Genomic DNA, 24,426 nt, shown 5'->3' with positions numbered 1-24,426 from the left:
CGACCCATTGGTTCTCCCCACCCGAGCTGATCACTTTTAATAAAGGCATTAAAAAGGAGAAAGATCTCCTGCCCATGTTTATTTCATGGACAAGGCTCTTGGCTGTCCCAGCCCTTGAGAAACACGAGGTGAATTCAGGAAAGCTCCCTTGCTGCACAGCTGCAGGGTTGTGTCCTGCTGCTTTGCCTTTGCAGTTGATGCTGCAGGGGATGATGCACCAAGGAATGTCCCTCATGTGACACCAGCAGGAATGCTGCCAAGATTTTTCAACTATATTAATGGCAAAAGGCAGTGTAGAAATAAATCAGTGGATTCCAGGATGGGGAGGATGATGTCCCTTCACAAGCAGGTACATGGACAAGGCAGAGGTGTTTGATGCATTCTTTGCCTCTGTCTTCAGCACAGGTGATGGATCAAGGGGGTCTCAGTGCCTGGAGCTGGAGGATCAGGACTGTGGCAATGATCAGTTCCCAGCTGATCTGGAATTGTGCAGGATTGGCTGCTCCAGCTTCACCTCTACCAATCCATGGGGCCTGCTGAAATTCATTCAAATTGCTGCTGATGTCATCACAAAACCTCTCTCACTGATTTTTGAGCAGTCTTGGGAATCCAGAGAGATGTCAGCTGACTGGAGGCTGGCAAATGTCATCCTGATTTTCCATGATTCTATGAATTTCCTTGTGTATCAGGTGAAGAGGTTGCAAATCACAGCTATCCTCTGTCCCTTCAGCCCCTGCTCATCCCACTCCACCCCACCACTGCCTTGCCCTCTTAAGGGCCAGGATTTCACTCCCAACTCCACCTGTTCCTTGCCATGTTCATGTCTGCTCACATCTCTTCAGTGTGTTGCCAGGGCAGAATGTGAATTTTTTACTAACCTTCAGTTCCAACATGAAACTCTTCCTGGAAAAATTGCCGGTGTGCAAACACAGACACCCAAAATGTGGGTTAATGTGTCTGACCTGGGGGTCTGGTCCTCCTCCAATCCCTGCAGAGACATTTGCTTCATCCCAGGGAAGGGATTTCAGACAGTTCGATGAATCACACTCCAGGAGAGCTTCTTACTGTGAAAGAAACCTGGGGGACTCATTCAGGCCCACCCTGGGTACCACTCCACAAAGCTGGCTTATTTATGTGGTGTTTTACACCTTTGGAATGCTTCTAACAAAATACCCAGGCTCAGTTCTTAGTATTTTTATGGTCTACAGTAAACACTGACACTGCCCTACACTTGGGAATCTTATTCTTGACTTTGGCTGAAAACCCTGGTTTTTTTCAGTGTGATTTTTTTTTTCCTAAGGACTCTAAGCTGCTATCTCTTAGTGACTTTTCATAACTCAAAAAGGGTTTGTACTCAGTGTCTCTGGCCCAATTTCCATCAGGGCAGGGGATTTCTCCTTCTTTCCTCTCTCTTTCTTGTTTTGGCACTGAAGAAGTCACCTAAATGTACAGTGACCAGGTAGCCTCAGTTCCCCATGGTGAAAAAACATCCTCAAGCGCTAGGGGAGGGACAGGTTAGACAGCAGGAAGAATTTCTTCACTGAAAGGGAGGTCAAGCATCAGAACAAGCTGTCCAGGGAAATGTTGGAATCACCATCCCTGCAAGTGTTCAAAAACCATAGAGATGAGGAGCTTTGGGACATGGGGTGGTGGTGGGCACGGCAGTGTCAGGTTAATGACTGGACTTTATGGTCTTAGAGGTCTTTTCCAACCTAAATGACTCTATGATTATCTATATGTGGAAAATGGGAGGGACTTCACAATTGCAGATTTCCATGGGCAGCTGCTATTCATGAAAAAATGGACAGCCATGAGAGAACTGTTTTTTTCTTGTGGAGAATTCTCCATGACATCAACAAGAGGGACTTCTCTCCCTAAGTGAACTGAAGAAAGACTATTCTAGAGGTGGTAGACTGACTGAAGTTTTAGGTTTTGTTTCTTTACCTTGTCAGTGAGAAGGAAAAGGTTTTGGAGGGAGGAGAAACGCTCTGAAGGTTTTGTTCTGATTCTTGTAACTCTTTATTTTAGTTACTGTTAATAAATTTGTCTTTATACCCTTTTAAAGTTTTGAGCTTGCTTTGCATTTCTCCTAATCCTATCTCACAGGAGGAAGGGAGTGCACTGGGGATTGGCCAGCACCGAACCCACCACACTCATTGGTGCATAGGCCAGGAAATATCAAAATTTGCAAAATCTCAAATTGGCGAACTAAAGCCACTACAATGAAATACTTGCATTCTTATTCAGTGATAAACACAGGGAAAAAGTGAACTACAGCACTAGGAAAAGGATTTTTAGAGGAAAGAGTAAGTTCAACCTCCCCTGAGCTAATGCTGTGTCCTGTAACTTTGGCTGCCAGCTTTGACTGGACTGACACATCTGTGTGAGCTCCTAAGGTCTGGTTGCAACATGTATTGATTTTAATGATCCATGATTTTAAATTACTGTAGATGATGGACTACAAAGAAGCCATCTTGCTACAGCCATAATTGCAGTTATTCCTCTAATTTGTCCCCAGTGAACCTTCAGTGGGAGCTATAACTGAGGGCCAGTTGTTATTATTCATGGTGTACACTGCGTCTGAGTGTGCCAAGTGATTGATTGGGTGCTAAAAATGTTACTGGTTGTTTCCTCACACCTATTTATAGTGATCACGTGGCAACAACAACACAAGCACTGCAGGAATGTAAATACAATGGAACATGATTAAAAATCACTGCAAGAGTCACAGTCCCAAATTGCAGTAACCTCCAGCCAGATCCACTTCCACCCATGCATCCTCCAAGCACAGCTGGATAACTGAGTCCAGCATCACCCAGGGAACACAACAGCAAAAAACCTGCTTGTAATAACTAAAACCTTTGACCACTCATGGGCAACAGTAAAAAAAAAAAATCAACATGAAATCCACGGGCACCAGCACTTCCAGAGCAGGGCAGAACTTCTCAGTGAATGGCTCAAATAAATCAGCATGGCTGAAATGCTGCTGACTGCACTAAAGTCATCGTACTGTGTATGACTTTTCTACTTCAGTGAGAAAGCAAAGCAAAAGGGAATGAAGCAAACTGTCACTCAGGAGAATTCCAGCTCCCATCAAGCATTATGGATCAGGAAATCCAAATTGTCAAAGGGGCCTCAATTTAGTCCTGGGTTTTTGAGGCGTAAGATGCAAAGCATAAAGTCAAAAGTCAGGATTGGCACAGAGAGAAGTTCTCCTGTGCAGGCCTGAAATCAGTGCACAGACAGGCACACACAAACCAGCCCTGAGCACAGCTGTGTGTGATCCTGGCAGATCCAGGCTCTTTTCCACCAAATTCCTTGGAAATCCACATCAGGGAGGCTCTATCAGGTCTCATTTCATCAGTGTTCTGTGAGTGTGAGAAGCCAGAGAAAAATCACATTTAAAAGAAGTCCCACTTGCTGGAATTGCTGGCAGAATTCCACACGGGAGCCCGTCCACAAGCAGATTAATTTTACAGATCTTGACTGTAAAACAAGAAGCCAGGGGTGAGCAGGGGAAATGTTCAGCTCATGCTGCTTAGCAGTGGAACTGCTCTTCCACTTGGCATCAATAAAGTCTCCTCACCAGGGTAAAATGCTTTGTGCTGAACTTGGGCTTCCAGCCCTTCAGGAACTGCATTTCTGCCTTGTAAACCAGCATGGCCATGGCAGAACTACATAGAAAAGAAGGACTTTCAAAATCAGCCATACCCCAGGTGGGACAGGGATGTCTAATCCACCTTGTGATGTTCTTAGAATGAGTTGTAGGGATTCCTGGCACAACCAGGACTCCAACAATTCAGTATTTGCTTTGGTGGAAGGATTTAATCCCCATTTTTTTTTCTGTCTTGGTCTCTGCTGTTTGGGTTTGATTCTTAGGACAACTGTCAGATTCTCTGTAGATGCTGTAGAGCATCTCCTGGCCTCCATGAGGGGCTGAAATTCTGTTCCACCAAGGACAAGCAGGAATTGTTTTGTCTCCCTGCTCTGTGCAGAGAGCTCACCATCCCCTCATATGAAGCCCAGACCCACACACTAAAGCAGCACAGAATGTGAAAAATAAAAGCTACAACCTGAGGCATCAGTGCAAGCCAGGCCCATGTGGAAAGTGCACCTTCAAAGAGGTGGTTCAGGAAGGCTGCTCTGTCCCAAGGGGTTGGCAGCAGTGGGAACTGGAAAAAAGGTATTGGGACAGACCTTGTCTCTATGCTAGAGAAGGTGATGTTGATGAGATGTATTAAAAATGTTTTGAGTAATAAGGAGTTATTAATACTATGAGGTTTAATTTGGGAATGTGCCCAAATCTCTGCCCCTACCCCGTCAAGGAAAAGGGGATCCAGGGTTTGGGTGCACAGGGAAACAACACATTGCATGCATTTCTGTGTAACGGTAGAGTCAGAGTTGATTCAGCCACTGGTCTTTAACAATATTCTATTGGAAAACCAGGACATGTAAGGTGCTCCCAGGAGCCCAAAGCAGAGATGGTCCCACCCCACCTTCCCTGGAATGAGACACAATACAGCTGAGATGGGACCTGGTGCTCCCATCAGATTAACTCCAGCCAGAACTCAGCTCTGGATTTATTCTGTATAACAACTACCTTCACCTCTCCACCAACACACATTTTAACATCTGCTACAGCAACTCCCCATGTTTTTGGTAGATCCATAAGCATTTTCAAAATATCTTTTTGGCATTTTCATTTTCACCCTTACTCTCAGCAAGTCACAGTGTTTATCCTTGCCTGTGTGGACAAAAATATTCCATTTTATTGCCCTGAAATTCCAAATCTCAGCTCCCATGAAGTTTCCTGATGTAGCTGCTTTCACTTGTGTATTCCATGCACTTTTATGCTTTCAATTACTTTATTTGCCTCCCTCTTAAACTGAACATCTGCCATTGCAGAGATCTTTCCATACCCATAATAATTTCTGTTTCTATTCTTTGAGCCTCTTTTTCTCCCTCTTGCCTGAGAGGGGATGACCAACACAGTACAGAGTGTACAACTCTCCAAACCACCCCCCTCCATGAGTTTCTCCTGTCCTCTATCCCTGCACAAGGTTTTCTGAGGTTCTTTCTGGCAGTCAGTCCAGAGCACTGCAACCTTTATGAATAGTGAATATTTTTGTCCTCAACATGAATTAATTCCACATTTATCAACTCTGAACAAACTGCCTTTGCAATCTTGCAGTCCATTTCCCTCCTGTGCTTACATCTCTATGAGTTTCCTTTCTCCTGTCCCAAATATGTCCAATTTCTTTGTGTCACCCTCCAGTTTTATCCCTCACTGCCTACATTCAGCATCATTAATGCAAAAGCATAAAGAACAGAGCATCCGGGGTAATGACAAAACCTGGAGAGACCCCCACAAATCACAAGGTGCACGAGTCTTTAATCACTGCCTTTTCTAGTGTTTGCAAATAACATCAAGAATGGAAGAGATTGGCAAAAAACACTTTACAGAAAATGTCCTGGTTCAGGGCAGCCACTCCCTGACACTTTGCTAGTCCCTTTTTTGGTGGCAGCACCTCGAAGTGCCCGGATTTCATCCAGCTCTGCCTCAGGAGGAGCACAAGGAGAAGGAATGTTCCTCCCAGTTTGCCACTTCCATCCGCTCCACTTGCTCTGCTGCCCATTTCCACAGGGACCAAGTGTCCATGGGGGAAACCATGTCCAACACATGGTGGGACAGTCCTGGTGGGACAGGATTGCCCACATTGGTCACTACATACCCACCTTTGGGCTCTTTAACTCCAAATTCATACCCAGGCTTTGGACAAAAACACATTGGGGAAAAGGGAGCAGATCCCACTCCCTCCAGCAGCACCCTGGTGTCCCACAGCTGCCTGCTGCAGCTTCCAGGACAGCTGGATCCCTGGTGAGGGATGCCCAGAGCAGCAGGGCTAAGTGAGAAACACAGCTGGCACTTGCTGTGGGTGGTGAGGGATTGCAGCAATACCCAGCTCCCTCCTCGTGCTGCCCTCAGCAGAGACCAAACAATTTCCACGGTGGAAACTGAAGGTTCCTAATGGGATTCTGCAGAGCTGGGAGACAAATGGAACAGCCAGGCAGAGCATTAAGGAATGTTTTCCTGCCAGCAGAGCCCGAGTGGAACACTTGGACATATAACATTACCAACTGGCTCGCTGCCATGCATCAGATGCAGAAATATTTTTCTCTTTCTTTGACAAGCTGCATCTGTAGCAATCATTATAATTTCTCTTGACATTGCATCCCACACCTCTTCACAGAGGCAGGACTCAAGTAGCACTCTTCATTTAAATGATAACTTTGATTTCTCAGGGCTACGGGGATGTGAAGTGCTTCAGCCTGTACCACTCAGAAGCAGGGGCTGCCAGAGCTTTTCCCAGGATGTGCTTCCCACAATCAGAGCTTTCAGTCCTCTGGGGTGGGGTCTGAATTTGGCAGCTGGACCTTGCCAGATTGACACCCAACAGGCAGGCAGAGATGGGGAGTGCTTCTTGAAGAAAGGGAAATCTGCCTCAGGATTGCTGTTTGTGTTCTCCCTCCCTCTTCACCATCACTCACACTCACAGCAAACCCCACCGAGGCCACAGGCAGGGGAAATCTCCTCTGAAAGGGCTGGGATTACCATTTCTATTTAGCAGCTGAGGAAATGTTACCTACCAATTAGGGACCATTCCTCCTGTCACTCCGGGCTCAGCCGAGTGGCTGATGTGGCTCTTTGATCTCCTCATTGCATAACAAAGCCTGTTACAGCCCATTATTTTTATTGTAAGCACTTTCTGTTATTTGCCTCTAAAAACGGCTCCCATTGAAATAATACAAAGAGACTCACTCAACGTGCACACACCTACAGCACTGAACAGTCATCATAACTTCTACAGCTGAAACAAAAGCCGTGGAAATTTCCATCCTTTTTGTGCTCTCCTGCCCCAGGCAGGAATGGAACCAACACCAGCCACTGCAAGGCCATTTGGGGCTGAAAGTTCTAGAAAAGTTTGGAAATGGAAATGGGAAGTAAAGCACGTGTGGGATTGGGAGTGAACCTCAAAGTTCCACAGCCCCTCCTTGTGTGGGGCAGTGAGTGATGGCTGGAGCAGGGTAATGCACCCTGTGCAAAGGGGAGGCCAGTGACAGCTGTGAGATAAATATGATTGATCTAAGGGATAAGGGCAATTAAAGATGGGCTGCAACATTGATCAAAATGCACAAGATGAACGGCAAAGAATTGCCAGACACGCTACTTTGGGTTTTCTTGTATCAGAGGTGACGCTGGTTAAAAAGGTGCAAAAAATTGTTCTGTTTACAGCTGCCTGATGCACTTCAAGGAAGATTTTATGTCACATTATGATGTGGGATGTGAACACACATGGGAATGTGAACACTTGATGGTGTGGCAGAGGTTATGATGAGAATTAAAACCCTTCACTTGTCTTTTGGAGGCTCTTTGCATTGGCACTAAACTCACAGCCACCCCATCTCGTTATTCCCATGGAAATGAGAGAAGAGGGGAGAAACATGAGGCAGAAGGGACAGCAAACAAGGGGGGCAGATGGTGCAAGCTCCAGGAGGATGGAAGGAGCTCCATCTCCTTGGCAGAACCACCTTCCTCACGTTAGGGCCCTGCTGTCAGTCCAGAGGTGGCAGTGAAAGCTCAGCTTTGTTGGCACAGTCAGGGAGCAGGAATGGGAGGCAGGAGAAGGTGCAGGGACACGTGCCTGGGGGATTATCCCTGCCTGGAAATGCCTCTGTTTTCCTTTGTGTGACCCAAACAAAAACAAGCCCTCAGATGACCTGTGCCATTGGTCACATGGACAAAATAAGGCACAAAGGCAGCATTTTGGGGAGGCTGAAGCAGCTTCTGGTTAATCAGCTGAGAGAGGGCTGAGTACACTCAGCAAGAGGCAAGGGAATCACAGAATGGTTGGGGTTGGAAAGGACCTTAAAGCTCATCTAGTTCCACTCTCCTGACATGAGCAGGGACACTTTCCATCAGACAAGGTTGGTACAAGCACTTCAAGGAAGGAGGGAGATCCTGCCTGCAGCTCTCACATGAACATTTTGCAGTTCTGGCACACACACAGAGCCCTGGCTGCTGCTGAAACCCATGTCCTGATAAGCAGAGACCCTGGAAACACATAATTGCTCACTGGAAAGACATAATTGTTCACTTTACCGACTGTTCCCAAAGGGATTGGGATCCCTGAGGTTCAAACACACCTTAACTTGCTGCATCAGATACAACCAATCTTCAAGCAGAGATGACCTGGCATCGTTTATCTCATGCTGCAGCTAAAGGCAAGACATTTCACAATGCCCCAGATCAGTCAGCATGAACAAGGGTAATCCCAACACTTTCTGACCATTATTTATCTATTCAATTTGTTTATATTTCCTCATGCCTACTTTTGACATAATTTCCTGCGTTTTTACAAATTATTTACGGAGATGGTCTCACAGAACACCAGAGCCCAAGTGGCTGGGGAAAAGCCCATCCAGATCCCAACCCCAGCTCCTGGGGCTAAGTTGGCAGATCCTCCACCAGGAAATGGGGAATTGCCCATGCTGGGACACTCTTTCCCTAAAGCCACATTCCAGACTCCAGAGAAACTCTCTTCCAAATCTCTAGTTCTTTTGCAAAGCATGTTATACATTCTCATTTGCAGGATTTCTTTGATAGGGGAAAAATGGATTTTTAACCTCACCCAGGAAAATTGCTGAAGTGGGATTTTTTGCTAAGAAGGAGAAAAAAAAAAATTCACCCCAAAAGTGGACATGGCCTAAACCTAAAGGGTTAAAACTGAGCTAAGAACAGACATCCACATGCATGTCTGTGCACTAGAGACAAACACATCTGAGCTCAGAATCAGATCTTAACAAAGATCCATCCCATTCCTTGAACATATTTACTGGAGTTATTTGATATTGTTCTGCAAACCTCCTTCACGCTGCATTCATCTCATCTGCTCCCGTAATTCAGAGATTTTATTTTCCACTATATTTTTAATTTATATCATGTTTTATTTATACCACTGTCTTTCACGAAACCCCAAATTTCAAAACTGACACAGGCATTACGCACATAAAATAGACTTCTTATTATCAACATGGCAGAGAAGACAAAAAAATGACAGGAATAAATCTTAGGTTTTATGCTGGCGAGACATTCTGCAAAGTAAGTGACATTTCTCAGCAATACAAATCGTGCATTAAAAGATAATTTCCAGAACATGATACCAGCTCTGGAGCACGGCACCATTGCACAAAGTAATATTTCAGCTGTGCTTTAGCAAGGCTGGGTTCGTGTTGTGTTTGGCACCACGACTGCGTCAGGTCTTGTGAGGAGACTTTGGAGTGATGAAGTTTAGTGCACACACGAGAGGCAGTTCTTTGGCACACTGTCAGCACGGTGTAAGTGATATTTTAATTACACTGTGATACACAGGCGCTGCTCACAGCGAGCCTCCTCCTCCTCCTCCTCCTCTTCTTCCTCCTCCTTCTCCTCCCCGGCCTCACAACACCTGATGCAATTGTCCTATTGCTATCTGAAAGTGTTGTGTTGTGATTTCAGGGTTTACCCCAGAACCTCGGGTCCCTCCCCTGAAGATTCCTTCTCCAGGTGTGTCGGTCACCTCTCCTTTCCCCCTTCCCCTCCCAGCCCCGTCTGTCAGTCCTGGCATTCCAGAAGGGCACTGAGTGATTGGCAGATTCACAGGATGCCCTCTACCCCTGGGGACATTGGGCCATCCAGGTGTCCTTTGTCCCTTTGTCCCTCCTCTCCTGTCCCTGCTTGGTGGCTCCCTGCCCCTTCCCTGCCCCTCTCCCCGGGGTTAAAGGAGCAGCAACCACGGGCTCAGGGAGTTCTGTTGGAGCTGGTGCTGCATTCAGGGGCCTGTGGGCCAGAATAAAGCTCTGGATCCAAACCCTCCAACAGAACCGACTCCTTTCCTTCAGCATCGCCTTAAAGCTTCTCTGCCAGAGGGAAACCTGAGGAGCAGCCCCTGTTATGGGGGGAAGCTCCATCCCAGTGCCACCAGAGCTCCTGCAGGCCTGGACTTGTCTGCAGTGCCCAGCTGCAGCACCCAGCCAGCCAAAAGTGTCTGTGGGGTGAAACACCACACACCCAGCCAGCCAAAAGTGTCTGTGGGGTGAAACACCACACACCCAGCCAGCCAAAAGTGTCTGTGGGGTGAAACACCACACACCCAGCCAGCCAAAAGTGTCTGTGGGGTGAAACACCACACACCAGCCAGCCAAAAGTGTCTGTGAGGTGAAACACCACACACCCATAGAGCCAAAAGTGTCTCTGGGGCGAAACACGATGCACCCAGCCAAAAGTGTCTGTGGGGTGAAACACCACAGTGCCGCTGTTTGGTTCAGCACCAAGGGCCAGACAAGCTCAGGCACGTCCCATCCAGCTCTATTGGTATTATTCCAACAAAAGTCTAAAAGTCTATCTCCGTATTTTTTATAGGCTCCTTTAGGTCCTGGAAGGGGCTCTGAGGTCTTTTGGATCCTTCTCTTCTCCAGGTGAGCACCCCCAGCTCTTCCAGCCTGGCTCCAGAGCAGAGGGGTTCCAGCTCCTGGGGCTGAGTTGGCAAATCCTCCACCAGGAAATGGGGAATCGCCCATGCTGGGACACTCTTTCCCTAAAGCCACATTCCAGACTCCAGAGAAACTCTCTTCCAAATCTCTAGTTCATTTGCAAAGCATGTTGCACATTTTCATTTGCAGGATTTCTTTGATGGGGGCAAAATGGATTTTTAACCTCACCCAGCAAAATTGCTGAAGTGGGATTTTTTGCTAAAGAAGGAGAAAAAAATTTCACCCCAAAGGTGGACATGGCCTAAACCTAAAGGGTTAAAACTAGGCTAAGAACAGACATCCACTTGCATGTCTGTGCCCTAGAGACAAACACATCTGAGCTCAGAATCAGATCTTAACAAAGATCCATCCCATTCCTTGAACATATTTACTGGAGTTATTTGAGCTCCACGCGAGTTTGCTCAAGCGCAGTTTAAGTGCAGTTGGGGCTATCTGAAAGTGCTGTAAAAGCAAAGCAAATTGTGTCACCAGCACTTAATGGCAGCTGAGGAAGGAACAAGAGGGATTGTCCCACTCTGTGCCTTCCCTGAGGATTGTATGGCTGATAAGGAACTTTCCCTACTGGGACTGTCCCGAGGGTACTGGCTTATCAGAGAGAGAGGGACCAACTCAGGGAAAGGAAAGGAAAGGAAAGTTTAGGAGGATGAATTTTCATGGAATAGTTAAAAGGGGGAGTGCAAACAGTGAAGAAGAGCTGCTGGTTCATTGAGAGCAGCAGGTGCACCTCAGGATGGGACCTGCTGGCTTCTGGCCAAGGCATGAGTACGGGGAGATAAAGACCCAGTTTGCAACCAAAGGGGGCACAGGCAGCAGAGACAATTCTGCAGCCAGGCTTAAATATACCCACACATTGGTTCACTGTGCAGGTGATGCCTCAGGTTTTAGCTTTTCTATTTTTCAGATTCTGTGCTGTGTTAGTGTGTAATTCTGAGCTTTATATTAGGGGATAGTAAGTTTTCTTCACAGAGCAGGGAGACAAAACAATTCCTGCTCCAGCTGGGCACCAAGGACAAATGATCCAAATCTCAGCCCAAGAGCACAAACACCGTGGGCTGGAGAGAGAAAAACAAGCAGGGTGGGACTGCATGGGCTAAAGCTGGAATGGGACAATGAACTGCAAGATGCAAATGGAGCAGAACTGATCCAAGGGAGAGACCCCGTGCCCGGCCGTGCATTTTGGGACCATTTTGGTTCATCTTGGGTGCAGCCTTGGCTGGGCTCTTGTGCTGCCCAAGGTGGATCCATTGAGGCCTTTTGATAAGTCCCTGCTTTATTCTTTGGCTCTGTCCAGTCTCTGTTCTATGTCAGCCCTCACAAGGCATCACAGGGCCCTTCCTGCAGGTATGATGGCGTGCTGTGGGTAAGAGCACAGCTGAAAGCTCTCCTGCATCCCCCTGCTCTGGGACATAGACTCCTGGAACAGCTTGGTTTGGAAGGGATCTCCTGATGAGGAGGAGTTCTCCTGCAGGGAGGTGGCTGTGAGGGGTTTCCAGGAAAAAAGGCAGATTCCCATGTGAGATTCCCACCCTGGCAGGTGACAGTCACCCCCTGCCAGTTCAAGTGACACCTTGTCTTTTTCCTTTCCCTTGTTCAGGGAGAAATTCTTTCATTACCCAGCAAAGCCCACATCTGTTTTGCTCCTCAGCTGTCACAACAGTTCCCTTGTGTGAAAAGTGTATCATGACACCCTGGTTAGTGAGATCTCAGAAATGGGATACCCATGGGTGAACCTAAAGACCAATCACACAACCCTCCAGGTTCCTCAGGTTTCCTGCCCTCCTGCACAGCCCAGTCCTCACAGGCTCTGCTGTCCTCTGAGCACCCACAGAGCTGGGTCCTGAGAGTGACCCACATCTCCCCAGTTCTCTCACTTAGCAAGGGACCAGGCAGAAGCCACCTCAGCCCTGTGAAAAGAGAGGCTGCTGATCCACAGGGACCTTCTGCTGCTGTCCAGGGTGACTGGGAAACTCAGGGAGGGCCTCTCCCACAGAACAGGACCTGTGTTCATGGAATTGTAAAATTGTTTGGGTTGGAATGGACCTTTAAAGGTCATCCAGTCCAACCCTGCCATGGCAGGGACACCTTCCACTATCCCAGGGCGCTCCAAGCCCTGTCCAGCCTGGCCTTGGGCACTGCCAGGGATCCAGGGGCAGCCCCAGCTGCTCTGGGCACCCTGTGCCAGGGCCTCAGCACCCTCACTGTAAAAATATCTCCCTTATATCTAATTTAAACCAACTCTCACTTTGAAATTTTTCCCACTTGTCCTATTGCTACAAGCACTGACAAAAAGTTTATCCCCATTTTTTATAGGCTGCTTTAGACCCTGGAAGGGGCTCTGAAAGGCCCTTCTTATAGCCCTCCTTTAGGCCCTGGAAGGACTTTTGTACCCTTCTCTTCCCCAGGTGAATGCCCCCAGCTCTCGCAGCCTGGCTCCAGAGGGGTTCCAGCCCTTGGAGCATCTCTGTGGCTTCCTCTGGAGTCACTCCAGCATCTCCAGCTCCTCCCTGTGTTGGGTCCAGGGCTGGATCAGCTCTGCAGGTAGGGTCTCACCTGAGTGGGGCAGAGGGGCAGAACCCCCTGTGCTGCTGCCCACACTGGGTGATGAGCCCAGGACTTGGGGGGATTTCTGGGCACACACACATGCCCAGCTCTCACCCACCAAATCCTCCTCCCAGGTTGTTTTTGATCTGTTCATGCCCAGCTTTGATATTCCCTGAGGGATCCATGCACACCCTGCCCTCAGGCCCTGCCCTCAGCACCAGCAGCGGCTCCTGCTCTCCCTGGGCACAGCCGGCCCAGCCACCTCAAACTTCAGAAAACACCTCTCCACACAAGCCCCTTCCTCTGGGCAAGCCAGTTCTGAACACACACAAGACAATTTACTCTTTGGTTGTGGATCTTGTCTCCCAGGTTCTGACCTGGAGTGAAGTTTTATAACCAAGCCCTCCAACTCGGGGGGAGGCAAGGAGGGAAGGGGCTTCCAAGTGAAAATGCCAACAGATACTTAGAGCCAGAAGAGTGTGTGGGTGTTGCTAAGTTAAGCGCACAAGTAGGTGGGGCAAATGCCTTAAACGAGTTTGTGAAGGTAAAATAATGTTCATTAAAAATAGAAAAACAACTGAAAAAATACCCTTTGTATTCAACTTCACACTCGTACATCATAATGTTCCAGTAAAAGCCCATTTTCCCTTGAGATAATAAAAGAATTGAATTTTTCCTTATCGGTCATCTATTTTTCTAGCTAAAGCTATTACTCCCTCTCAGTGGTTGCCAGGCAACAAGAAATATTAATAGCAGCTTTTATTAGCTTAGCTTTAGCAGTGGAGTACCAGAATGAGAAAATGGAAAACATAAATGTGTTACATAAATCTTTCAACCTTTCAGGGTTTGTGTTAGTCTCTGTTTTCATAATGATTTATTGAAGTGATGGTTCATTTATGAGAAAAAGGAGTGTGAAATAAGAAAACGGAACATTACCCTGAAGGACTGTTTGAAAATAAATAATTATAGAAGGTGAAGAAAAGCTGTTTAAAACCATTTTTCTGAGTTTTATAAAATTTAAAAAGACATATTTCTTTCATTTATTGCCTCTGAGAAAAACACTAGCAGGGAATTGCAAACAGGGCTCTGCTTAATACAAAGAACCCTTCATGTAGGGTTGTGTTATTACCATTTTCCACCTCATGTTTGGGAGTTTAGTTTTTAAATACTGAACCATTAATAAACAGAAAGCCAAATTAGTCAAAACCTTAAAGCTCACAACACAAAATTGCCAGTGAAAACTTATCCAGGACTGAAACAGGGGGAACACAGGGAAGTTTTTGCTGCTGGTGACCCGAGCAATGCTCTTGTTGGTTTGTTTATTTATAAAGGCTCTTCTGAAGAGCAGGAGCTTGCTTTGAAGGGCAATGCTGCCTCTACACTGCACTGGGGTATGGATTATTTTAAATAACTTATTTTAGCAGTCAGTGACTCAAAATTATTGAAATATTGATGCATTGGAAGGATTTGCCCACAGCATGTAAACTACTCTGCCTGCTGGGATCGTGGATTTCCAGCAGCCTGGAGGAAAGGCTGGCACAGCTTACTTGGTTTTGGTGACAATATTTAATTGACATAAGGAATTTTTTACAATGAGAGTGGTAAAATCTGCCAAAGGTTGCCCAGAGCAGCTGTGACTGCCCCATCCCTGAAGTGTCCAAGGCCAGTTTGGATGGGATTTGGAGCAATCTGTGTTCTGGCCTTGCAATCTTCCTGCAGGACTGTGGTGTTTGTGAGGGTTCCTAAGGTAAGGTAAGAGATGAGAATTTGACTCCATGTTCTCAGAAGGCTGATTTATTATTTTATGATATATTATATTATATTATATTATATTATATTATATTATATTATATTATATTATATTATATTATATTATATTATATTATATTATATTATATTATATTATATTATATTATATTATATTATATTATATTATATTATATTATATTATATTATATTATATTATATTATACTAAAGAAAGAGAAAGGATACATCAGAAGGCTTCACAAGAATGAGAAAGAAAAACCCGTGACCCCTCAGAGCCTCGACACAGCTGGACCATGATTGGTCATTAAATTAAAACAATTCACATGGAACCAATCAAACATTCACCTGCTGGTAAACCATGTCCAAGCCACATTCCAAAGCAGCAAACACAGGAGCAGCAATCAGATAATTATTGTTTTCATTCCTCTCTGAGGCTTCTCAGCTTCCCAGGAGAAAATCCTGGGTGAAGAGGATTTTTCAGAAAATATCATGGTGACACAGGACAACCTCACTCTAGGCTGGTGAGCACCAAGCTTGTCCTTGGAGCCTACAGCATCCCAGGAATGCCCATCCCAGCCCTGGGAAAGGGCTCCTTTTCCTCTCCATTTCTCATGTGGGACACAGGCAGCTGGGTGCCTGCTGGTTTATTTTACTGCTCTCCTCTCTGTTCCACACCAAAGCCCTGTTGTGTTGGGAAGCAGCTGTTCAAAGTCAACCGAAACCTTCTGGAATTTCAGGGTGGCACTCACTTTTCTTGACAATTCACCCCCATTTACCATTTTACTCCTCACCTCTACCTAAACAGGTTCCCCAGCTCGCTGGAAATGTGACATTTTACACCACGGATGTTCCTTTTTGCCTCGGAGGATTTTCAGTATTTTGCAAATAATTCCGTTCCACTCAACAAACTGAAACGAAACCTTTCAGGCTGTGGTTGAAGCCTTTCTGCCCTTGCACCAGCTTGCTGTGAGCATAAAGAGGCACACCAGTGTGCTGAAGGAAATGTTAGTGCCTTTAGAGGAGCCACAAAAATCTCTCATTGTGAGAAGCAATGGGAAGAGGCAGACACAGGGAGAGGTGTCAGTCTCTCCAACCAACTCTCTTACACCTACAAAGCTCATGTTGGCTCACAGGAGCAGCCACATGCCAAAAAGGATGCCCAAAAGGATGCTGGGCATATGCCCAAAAGGATGCTAGCCACATAAGCAAAAGGATGCTAGCCACATGCCCTAAAGGATGCTAGCTACATACCCAAAAAAATGCTAGCCACATGCTCTAAAGGATGCTTGCCACATACCCAAAATAATGTAGCCACATGCCCAAAAGAATGCCCTAAAGGATGCAGCCCCATGCCCAAAAGGTTGCTAGCCACAAGCTTAAAAGGATGCTGGGCACATGCCCAAAAGGATGCCCAAGAGGATCAGCCACATACCCTAAAGGATGCTAGCCCCATGCCCAAAAGGATGCCCTAAAGGATGCTAGCCTCATGCCCAAAAGGATGCTGGGCCCCTGCAGAAATGCATGGCTGTGCCCACACTGCCCCTGGCCACGAGCAGGAGGAAGCAGGATGGCTGCTTCTTGATGCATCCTGCGGCCAAGCTTGGGGGAGCACAGTTTTGGGGTCCTGGAGCAGTGCTGGAGGGCTCTGGGCAGTGCTGTCCCCCCAGTCAGGGGCTCTTGGCTCCCCCCTCACCCCAGCACTGTCCTACCTGATAAGCAGAGGCACCCCCAGCCCTCCTGGCTGCTATCCAATATTTATGGAAATATTTTTGTGCTGCGTTGGACATTCCTGGGCTCTGACCTTGATCGCCCTTTGTTTCTGTCAAAAATGTTCTGCCAAATCCACTCTGAAATCTCATTTATTCCCAGCAGCTCCTTAACCCAGCGCTCACCCACCTCCCCACTGATCCACAGCACATCTCTGCCCCCTCCCCTGCTTTCCCCACAGCCCCAAATCCCAGCCCAGAGTGATCCCAGCCCAGCAGGACTCCCTGTGGATCCCTGGGAGGCTCAGCTGCTGCTGGGATGTTCACAGTGAGCAAAGTTATTCTCTTCCCAAGGAAAACATGTTTTTTTTTCTTCTTTGATTACTTTTCCCTAATTACTCCCATTTCTCAGTGACAGTCACACCTCTCCTATCTTCCCTCCCTCCTGCCATTCCTCCTCTTTCCCTTCTCTTCCCTTCCTTTTTTCCCACAGGAAAAGAGAGATCACTAGGAAAGAAAACTCCACTGCAGTAAGAATTTTCTGTTTGTTTCTTGTCACCAACACAAAAAAAACCCCAAAACAACAAACCTTCCCCAAATGAGGCAGCTCTGCCTCCTCCCCAGCCCTCCCCCACCCCTTCCAGCAGTTCTTCACTCATCACATCCTATGTCAACTCTTTGCCCATTCTTGTCCATCCATCCCTGCTTCCCTGCTCTGCAGCTCCCTGCACCCCATTCAGGGTTTGAAAACTCCTTTAACTTCTAAAAACTCATGGGTGGGGGGAAAAGGGAGGAAATGAAGTGACCGGAAGAGCAGTGAAGAGCCATGGCATGGAAATGTGGAGCTGGTCCACAGCAGATCCAACTGGGGGTGTGTGGTGTTTGTGAGGGTCCCCAGGACCAGGGAAGAGATGAGAATCTGACTCCAAGTTCTCAGAAGGTTGATTTATTGTATTATGATATTATATTAGATTAAAAGAAATTATATACTAAAACTATACTAAGGAAAGAGAAAGGATACATCAGAAGGCTTAACAAGAATGAATAATAAAAACTCGTCACTCCTCAGAGCCTTGACACAGCTGGACCATGATTGGTCATTGAATAAAAACAATTCACATGCTAGATAAACAATCTCCAAAGCATGGAGAAGTTGAGGCTTCTCAGCTTCCCAGGAGAAGAAATCCTGGCAAAGGGATTTTTCAAAATATATCATGGTAACAGGGGGATGGAGGTGCTCTGGGTGGTGCTGCTGCAGGGATGAGCAAACAGAAGGGATGCTGGGTTTGGGGGTTCCAGGGTCTCCATCTGACAGCCCAGAGCAAACAGAAGGGATGCTGGGTTTGGGGGTTCCAGGGTCTCCATCTGACAGCCCAGAGCAAACAGAAGGGATGCTGGGTTTGGGGGTTCCAGGGTCTCCATCTGACAGCCCTTGGGTCAGCTGGAGCCAGAGCAGGGGCTGGCACACAGCAAATCCTCCTTCACTCCCAGCTCCTGTCCTGCCATGGGAATTTCTGTGCTGATTAAAGTCCCTTGGGGTTGGTCACCTGCACAGTGGAGCAGTAGGGTAATCCTTGAGAGGCACTGGGAGGTTTAGCGCACTCTGAGGGTAATGTAGGACATCCCAGGACAAGAGACACACACCAGGCACAGCAACCTGCAGCTGGGTTTTCTTTATTCACTTCTGAGCTCTCAGGAAAAAATACCAATCCTATGGCACTCAGTGAGTCCTGGCTCATGTCTTATCAGCAGTTTGAGATTTGTTCACTTTTTTTCTTTTTGACTTAAAAAAATCCTAAGGCTCAAGTTACATTTTTAGAGCAGAAGTCTGGCCAATGTCTAAACATTTGACTATGAATTGCTTGTTGTTTCTCATTGTATTCAAACATACAGACATGGCAACCAAGGCAGGAAATAGCTGTGTGTGCAAAAACCTGTGTGAGCTACAGCAGAGAGCAGCAGGGAGGGGAGAGGCTCCAGCTCCAGCATTTGCATCAGCAATGCTGGTCCTGGAACAAACCCAAAACCTCTGCACACTGAGCCTCCTCATCTGAGCTCTGAGCAGGCAAGGCTCACTCCAGACTGGCCTCCCATCACTGCCTGGGTAAAATCATCCCTCTCTTTCTGGAAGTGTTGGCAAATAAGTCCCACAATGGTTTGGGTTGGAAGGGACCTTAAAGATCATCTCCATCCATCCCCTGCCATGGCAGGGACACCTTCCACTGTCCCAGGCTGCTCCCAGCCCTGTCCAGCCTGGCCTTGGGCACTGCCAGGGATCCAGGGGCAGCCCCAGCTGCTCTGGGCACCTGTGCCAGGGCCTCAGCACCCTCACAGGGAACAATTCCCAATTCCCAATATCCCATCCATCCCTGCCCTCTGGCAGTGGGAGCCATTCCCTGTGTCCTGTCCCTCCATGCCTTGTCCCCATTCCCTCTCCAGCTCTCCTGGAGCCCCTGTAGGCACTGGAAGGTGCTGTTGGGTATTTAACCAGATGAGTTTAAATTGTGCTTTCTCTCCAGGGTTCTTCTGTGCCCTGATGTGCAGGTGCTGCTCCCTCAGCACCCCCAAGTGCTGCAGGTGTGCCCTGGGATCAGCACTGCCATTGTGGGCTGATGCTGCAGCAAAGGGAGACTGGGGGAAACAAAGGGGACTTCTGTCCCCACCAAAAGGGACAGAAGGTGTCACTCTTCAGTGGAAAAAAGGCTGTGATGGGAGCATAAGGCAGGATTTAATTCTGACCTAAAACTGCAACACAGCTCCCTCCCTGACCCCTTTGCTGCTGGGACCTCTGAAGATCTATCACAGCTCTGAGGGTTTCCAAAACTGAACAGTTTCAGTTCACTCTCAGCTGGGAAATTCAGGGTTCACTGGACTTTTTTTTATTTTTGTGGTAAGGGGCAAACAAATCTTAATCTCTCTATTCTACATTTACAGCCCACTAAGTCCCCTTATCTTCTGTGGCTCAGCCCTGATTTATCATCACTGAGCTGCATTTGTAAAACAGTACCATAAAGTAAGAAAGAGAACATTTCCCAAGGACTGCTCCAAAATAAATTATTTCAGACACAGAGAAGCTGCTTAATAAATCCCCCTCTTCTTTTTTTCTTTAGGTATTTTAGAAAGTGATTTATAAGTGCAATATCACCTCTCAAAAATGAGACAATCAACACGGGATAAAATTATCGTGTTATGAAAATAGGGGTCAGGCAAAGGGGCTGTGCTTTAAATTAAACCAGGGAAAAATGTTTCATTTGAAATTGACTCTTTCTGTCTCAGAAATGAATGTTTTAATCACCTAAGAACCTAAAAGGTAACACAGAGCCCTCAGTAATATTTAATTCCATAGAAATATGCCTCTGTTCAATATTGATGGGCAGAACATGATATTTCTCTTAAACACACTAACAATGAAACTCAGAGACTCATCAGGACTTCAGAAAGCCTTGGGATTTTCCTAGACTAAGAGATAATATCCCATTTAAATATTTAAATATCACTACCTTTCAGACCCTTATCTATTGAAGCAATCAACACCAAGCCTTCCCCAGCTAGGCAGGGCCAGGCTCCCAGCCACGCTCTCTAAGTAAAATTAACTCTGTTTGATATCAATGGCATTCAGAATCAATGATCTTAGAGAGAAACAATGTCAAAACCCAACCACGGGGCTGAAGCTGCTGGAGAGGAAAATGGCATTAAACAGCAGCAGTATCAATTCAATATCGCTGTCAAAATCAAGCCCCAACCTCTCCTCAGTGCTGCTGATGCAGAAGCACTGTAAGCTCTAATTAGCCCTGGAGTTTCTTCCCTGAGCTTCACTTTGCTTCATTATCCCTGCCTTGTTTATCCCTGCACGAGTCATTTGAAACTTTGCAAGGTATCCCCTTCCCAGGCGTGAGGCAGTTGGAGTTTGTGAGAGCAGGGAGGGATCCTGTTCCCCCTGGAATCATAGGAGAGCTTTCCCTTCATCCCTGCTCCTCCTGCTGCTGCCACCCTGCCATGGCACAGGGGTGACAGGGAGGAAGAGAAAGGACATTGGGGCTTGGCTGGCCACCTTGCCATGAGGGCACATGCACTTTGCTTGGTTTGCAGGGAGTGATGTCCTCTTGGTTTTGCCTTTTTTTCTTTTATATGTTTTCTGTATTCTTCACACATATATGTCACCATGATATTTTCTGGAAAATCCCTTCACCAGGATTTCTTCTCCTGGCAAGATGAGAAGCTTCAGCTTCTCCATGTTTTGCTGCTTTGGAATGTGATTTGGAGAATTGTTTATCCAGCATGTGAATTCTTTTAGCTTAATGACCAATCCCAGTCCAGCTGTCAGGACTCTGGTCTGTCATGGGTTTTTATTATTCATTTTTGTTAAGTCTTCTGATGTATCCTTTCTTCTATTCTTTAGTATCGTTTTAGAATAGAATAGAATAGAATAGAATAGAATAGAATAGAATAGAATAGAATAGAATAGAATAGAATAGAATAGAATAGAATAGAAATCAGCCTTCTGAGAAGCTGGAGTCAGATTCTCATCTCTCACCTCGTCCTGGGGACCCCTCACAACACCACAACACATATATTCATAGCTCTGTAGCCCATTGTATTAGTGACTAGTTTTCCCAGTAATTTTCCAAGACCTTTCCCCAGGCAGAAAACCAAAACAAATTCCAGAGCATCAAGCCCCAAGGGGTACAGGACCCCAGTGCTGTCTTGGTTCTTCCTGAGAACCAAGGCTGAGAACAACTCTTGGAGATCCATTCCATGGACAGAGCACAGCCAGTGCCAAGGGGGGACTCCAGAGAAGGGGCTGGACTGGAGGGGAATTGCCTCACCACTTGTGCTGCTAATTGCTGCTTTTTGTCAATTATGCTAATTTCCTAAAACCTATAAAAATGTATTCAGCCCTGTGAGGGTGGGCTTTTGTGGACAGCTTTCCATAACTGTCCCTGAAATCCTTCAAATAAAAATCCACTTTTATAGTCACAGAATTCCCAGAATTCCCAGAATGACCAGGTAGGCAGAAATCTTCAAGACCATTGAGTCCAGCCCAGCCCCAACCCCTCAACTCAACCCCTGGCACCCAGTGCCACATCCAGGCTTTGTTAAACACACCCAGGGATGGGGACTCCACCACCTCCCTGGGCAGCCATTCCAGAACTTTATCACCCTTTCTGTAAAAACTTTTTCCTAATATCCACCCTGTATTTCCCTTGGTGCAGCTTGAGGCTGTGTGCTCTGGTTGTGTCAGTGCTGCTGGAGAAAGAGCCTAACCCCCAAAATATTACCTCCTTACTGAAATTATCTCGAGCTTCATTTCCAAACCGGGGGAAAAAAGACTACAGGAGGATGTTCCACAAAGGGGAGGGAAAAACTCTTTGCCCTGATCCTGAGTGGTTAACGAGGCTCAGGAGGACACCAAAGGAAGCATGAAACTGCCACCATGAGCAGGGTGACCACACTGACACCCCAGCTCCTCCCACCCCTGGTGATGGCAAACACCCCTGGTGATGGCAAATATAATGTAGCTCATCACTGTTGGTGATGAGCTCAGCTCACTGCTGGAAACACAGAGTGCTTTGGATGAAAGGAGAGGCACTGACCGTGGGCAGCTGGCTGGAGAGGAGGTGCCCATCCTGGCTCAACATGTTGGACACCATGATGGCCGGCAGGTCCATGTTCTGGTAGGGATAGGCTGGGATCAGGCTGTTGGGAGGGAGGCTGTGGCACAGAGAGTGGTATCCAGTTTCATGGTCCACCAGGTGCAGGAGGGACGGGTCGGGGAGGTTGGGAGGTGTTATGGGAGGGATCTCGTAGTCCTCGTTGTTCTCATTCTGACTGTTGTATGTCTGAAACACCAAAGAGACAGTTTGCAACATGTCACTGATATGTATGAAAATTCAAAATTTTGTAATGTACTTAGACAGGTGGAGGAAAACAGAAATATATGGAAATAACAGAAATATGTTTAATAAATTCATTTAACAAATTTGCTTATTTAACAGATTTGCAAAAGTACAGAAGACAGTTTGTAACATGAATATAACTTTCTAGGTAGAGACAGCTTGTAAAAGAACACATAAGAACTTAGTTGCTAGGTAAAGGCCATAAAGATAAAAAAATTCAGTAAAGCAAGACTTAGGTATTGTTGAAACCCATAAAGCAGAACCTTTTGCTTAAGGAGCTCCTGATTTTGGCCAGGACAAACTGACCTGAAAGAAAGCCAAACCTCCACTATGCCTGCCCAGACAAAAGCGTCAAGCAGAGAACATCGAGGAAGATGATGTTACTTCATCAAAGACACCCACCCATGAGCACCAGGAGGTGTGGCACCACCCAAGACTCTAGGCAGGGAATGGGTGGGCAGGGAGGTGTGGGCTGGGGTGATCAATGTGTATTTAAACCTGAAATTTGTCTCACCAGGTACACGTCTTTCGTGGAAATGCCTCCATGTCTTTGGTGGAAATATCCCCATGTCTTTGGTGGAAATACCCTCCATGTCTTTGGTGGAAATACCCCCATGTCTTTGGTGGAAATATACCTATTTCTTTCATGGAAATATCCCAAATGTCCTTGGTGGAAATACCCCTATGTCCTTGGTGGAAATATCCCCCATGTCTTTGGTGGAAATATCCCCCATGTCTTTGGTGGAAATGCCCTCCATGTCTTTGGTGGAAATATCTCCATATCTTTTGTGGAAATATCCCCCATGTCTTTGGTGGAAATATCCCCCATGTCCTTGGTGGAAATACCCCCATGTCTTTGGTGGAAATATCCCCCATGTCTTTGGTGGAAATATCCCTATTTCTTTGATGGAAATATCCCAAATGTCCTTGGTGGAAATACCCCCATGTCTTTGGTGGAAATACCCCCATGTCTTTGGTGGAAATATCCCACATCTGTCCCAGCTGGAATAAAACATACCTGCTTTACAATTTTTAATTGTAAAGTCCTTATTCCTCAAATCATGACTGCCTCGCTGCTTTGGCAAAGAAAAATGACTATTTCTCAAAGAAATACAGATTCCAGTGGAAATGGGTTTGTTGTGACAACAAAGGCACCTCCAGTCGTGCACACCAGGTTGTAACGAGGTAGGAGCCAGGGTGTGTGTGTGGCAGCACTGCTCCATCCGTCAGGAACACACCATGGAGCCCCTGGAGGCATCCCTTGCTCCCTGCTCCCTCACTGCAGCCCTGCTCATCTCTGAGTCACAGCCATGGAAGGGCAGGGCTGCCCCTCATCAGCTGCTGCCCTCCTAGGCCAAAGTCTCCCTCTGGGCACCCAGCTCAGCTCTCAACCTACTGCTGGTATTTTAAAGAGCTTTTCTGAGAATTAGAGCTGTAGAAATAACAATTACTTGGAATCAAAATTCACAGAATTATGGAACAGTTTGGATTACAAGGGATCTTAGAGCCCATCCAGTCCCATCCCTGGGACAGGGACACCTTCCACTGTCCCAGGGTGTTCCAAGCCTTGTCCAACCTGGCCTTGGGCACTGCCAGGGATCCAGGGGCAGCCCCAGCTGCTCTGGGCCTGCCCACCCTCACAGTAAAGCATTTTCCCCTAATAGCTAATCTAACCCTGCCCTCTGTCAGGTTAAACCCATTCTCTCTCATCCTAACTCCCCCAGAATCCTCAAAAACTCCAGCATAGGAGCTACAACCAGGGAGGGGAATTTAGAAACACAGCCATCACTCTTTAAAAACCCTTTAAAGAAAGCCTGTGTGACTCCACTACACATGGAGATTTGTCCTTCCTTATACCCCCTCCTAAATTTCAATGGAAAAACATTGCCTCACCTCCCTACTGACACTCCCTCGAGGTGACACG

The 24,426-nt window shown here is 46.7% G+C and overlaps 1 protein-coding gene across 1 annotated transcript in view; it reads right to left on the bottom strand.

Annotated features, from left to right (window-relative positions):
• TOX2 (TOX high mobility group box family member 2) overlaps positions 1-24,426 on the bottom strand; it is a 175,948-nt gene that overhangs the window by 53,301 nt on the left and 98,221 nt on the right. The window contains exon 3 of the mRNA XM_030963586.1: positions 22,200-22,445. Within this exon, the coding sequence (XP_030819446.1) occupies positions 22,200-22,445 (246 nt within the window). The remainder of the gene's footprint in view (positions 1-22,199; positions 22,446-24,426) is intronic.

This window comes from Camarhynchus parvulus, chromosome 20 (genome assembly GCF_901933205.1).
Source record: "Camarhynchus parvulus chromosome 20, STF_HiC, whole genome shotgun sequence".
In the NCBI taxonomy this organism is placed as follows: domain Eukaryota; kingdom Metazoa; phylum Chordata; class Aves; order Passeriformes; family Thraupidae; genus Camarhynchus; species Camarhynchus parvulus.
Note: the sequence above shows the minus strand (reverse complement) of the source record. Positions and strands in the feature narration are given on the sequence as shown.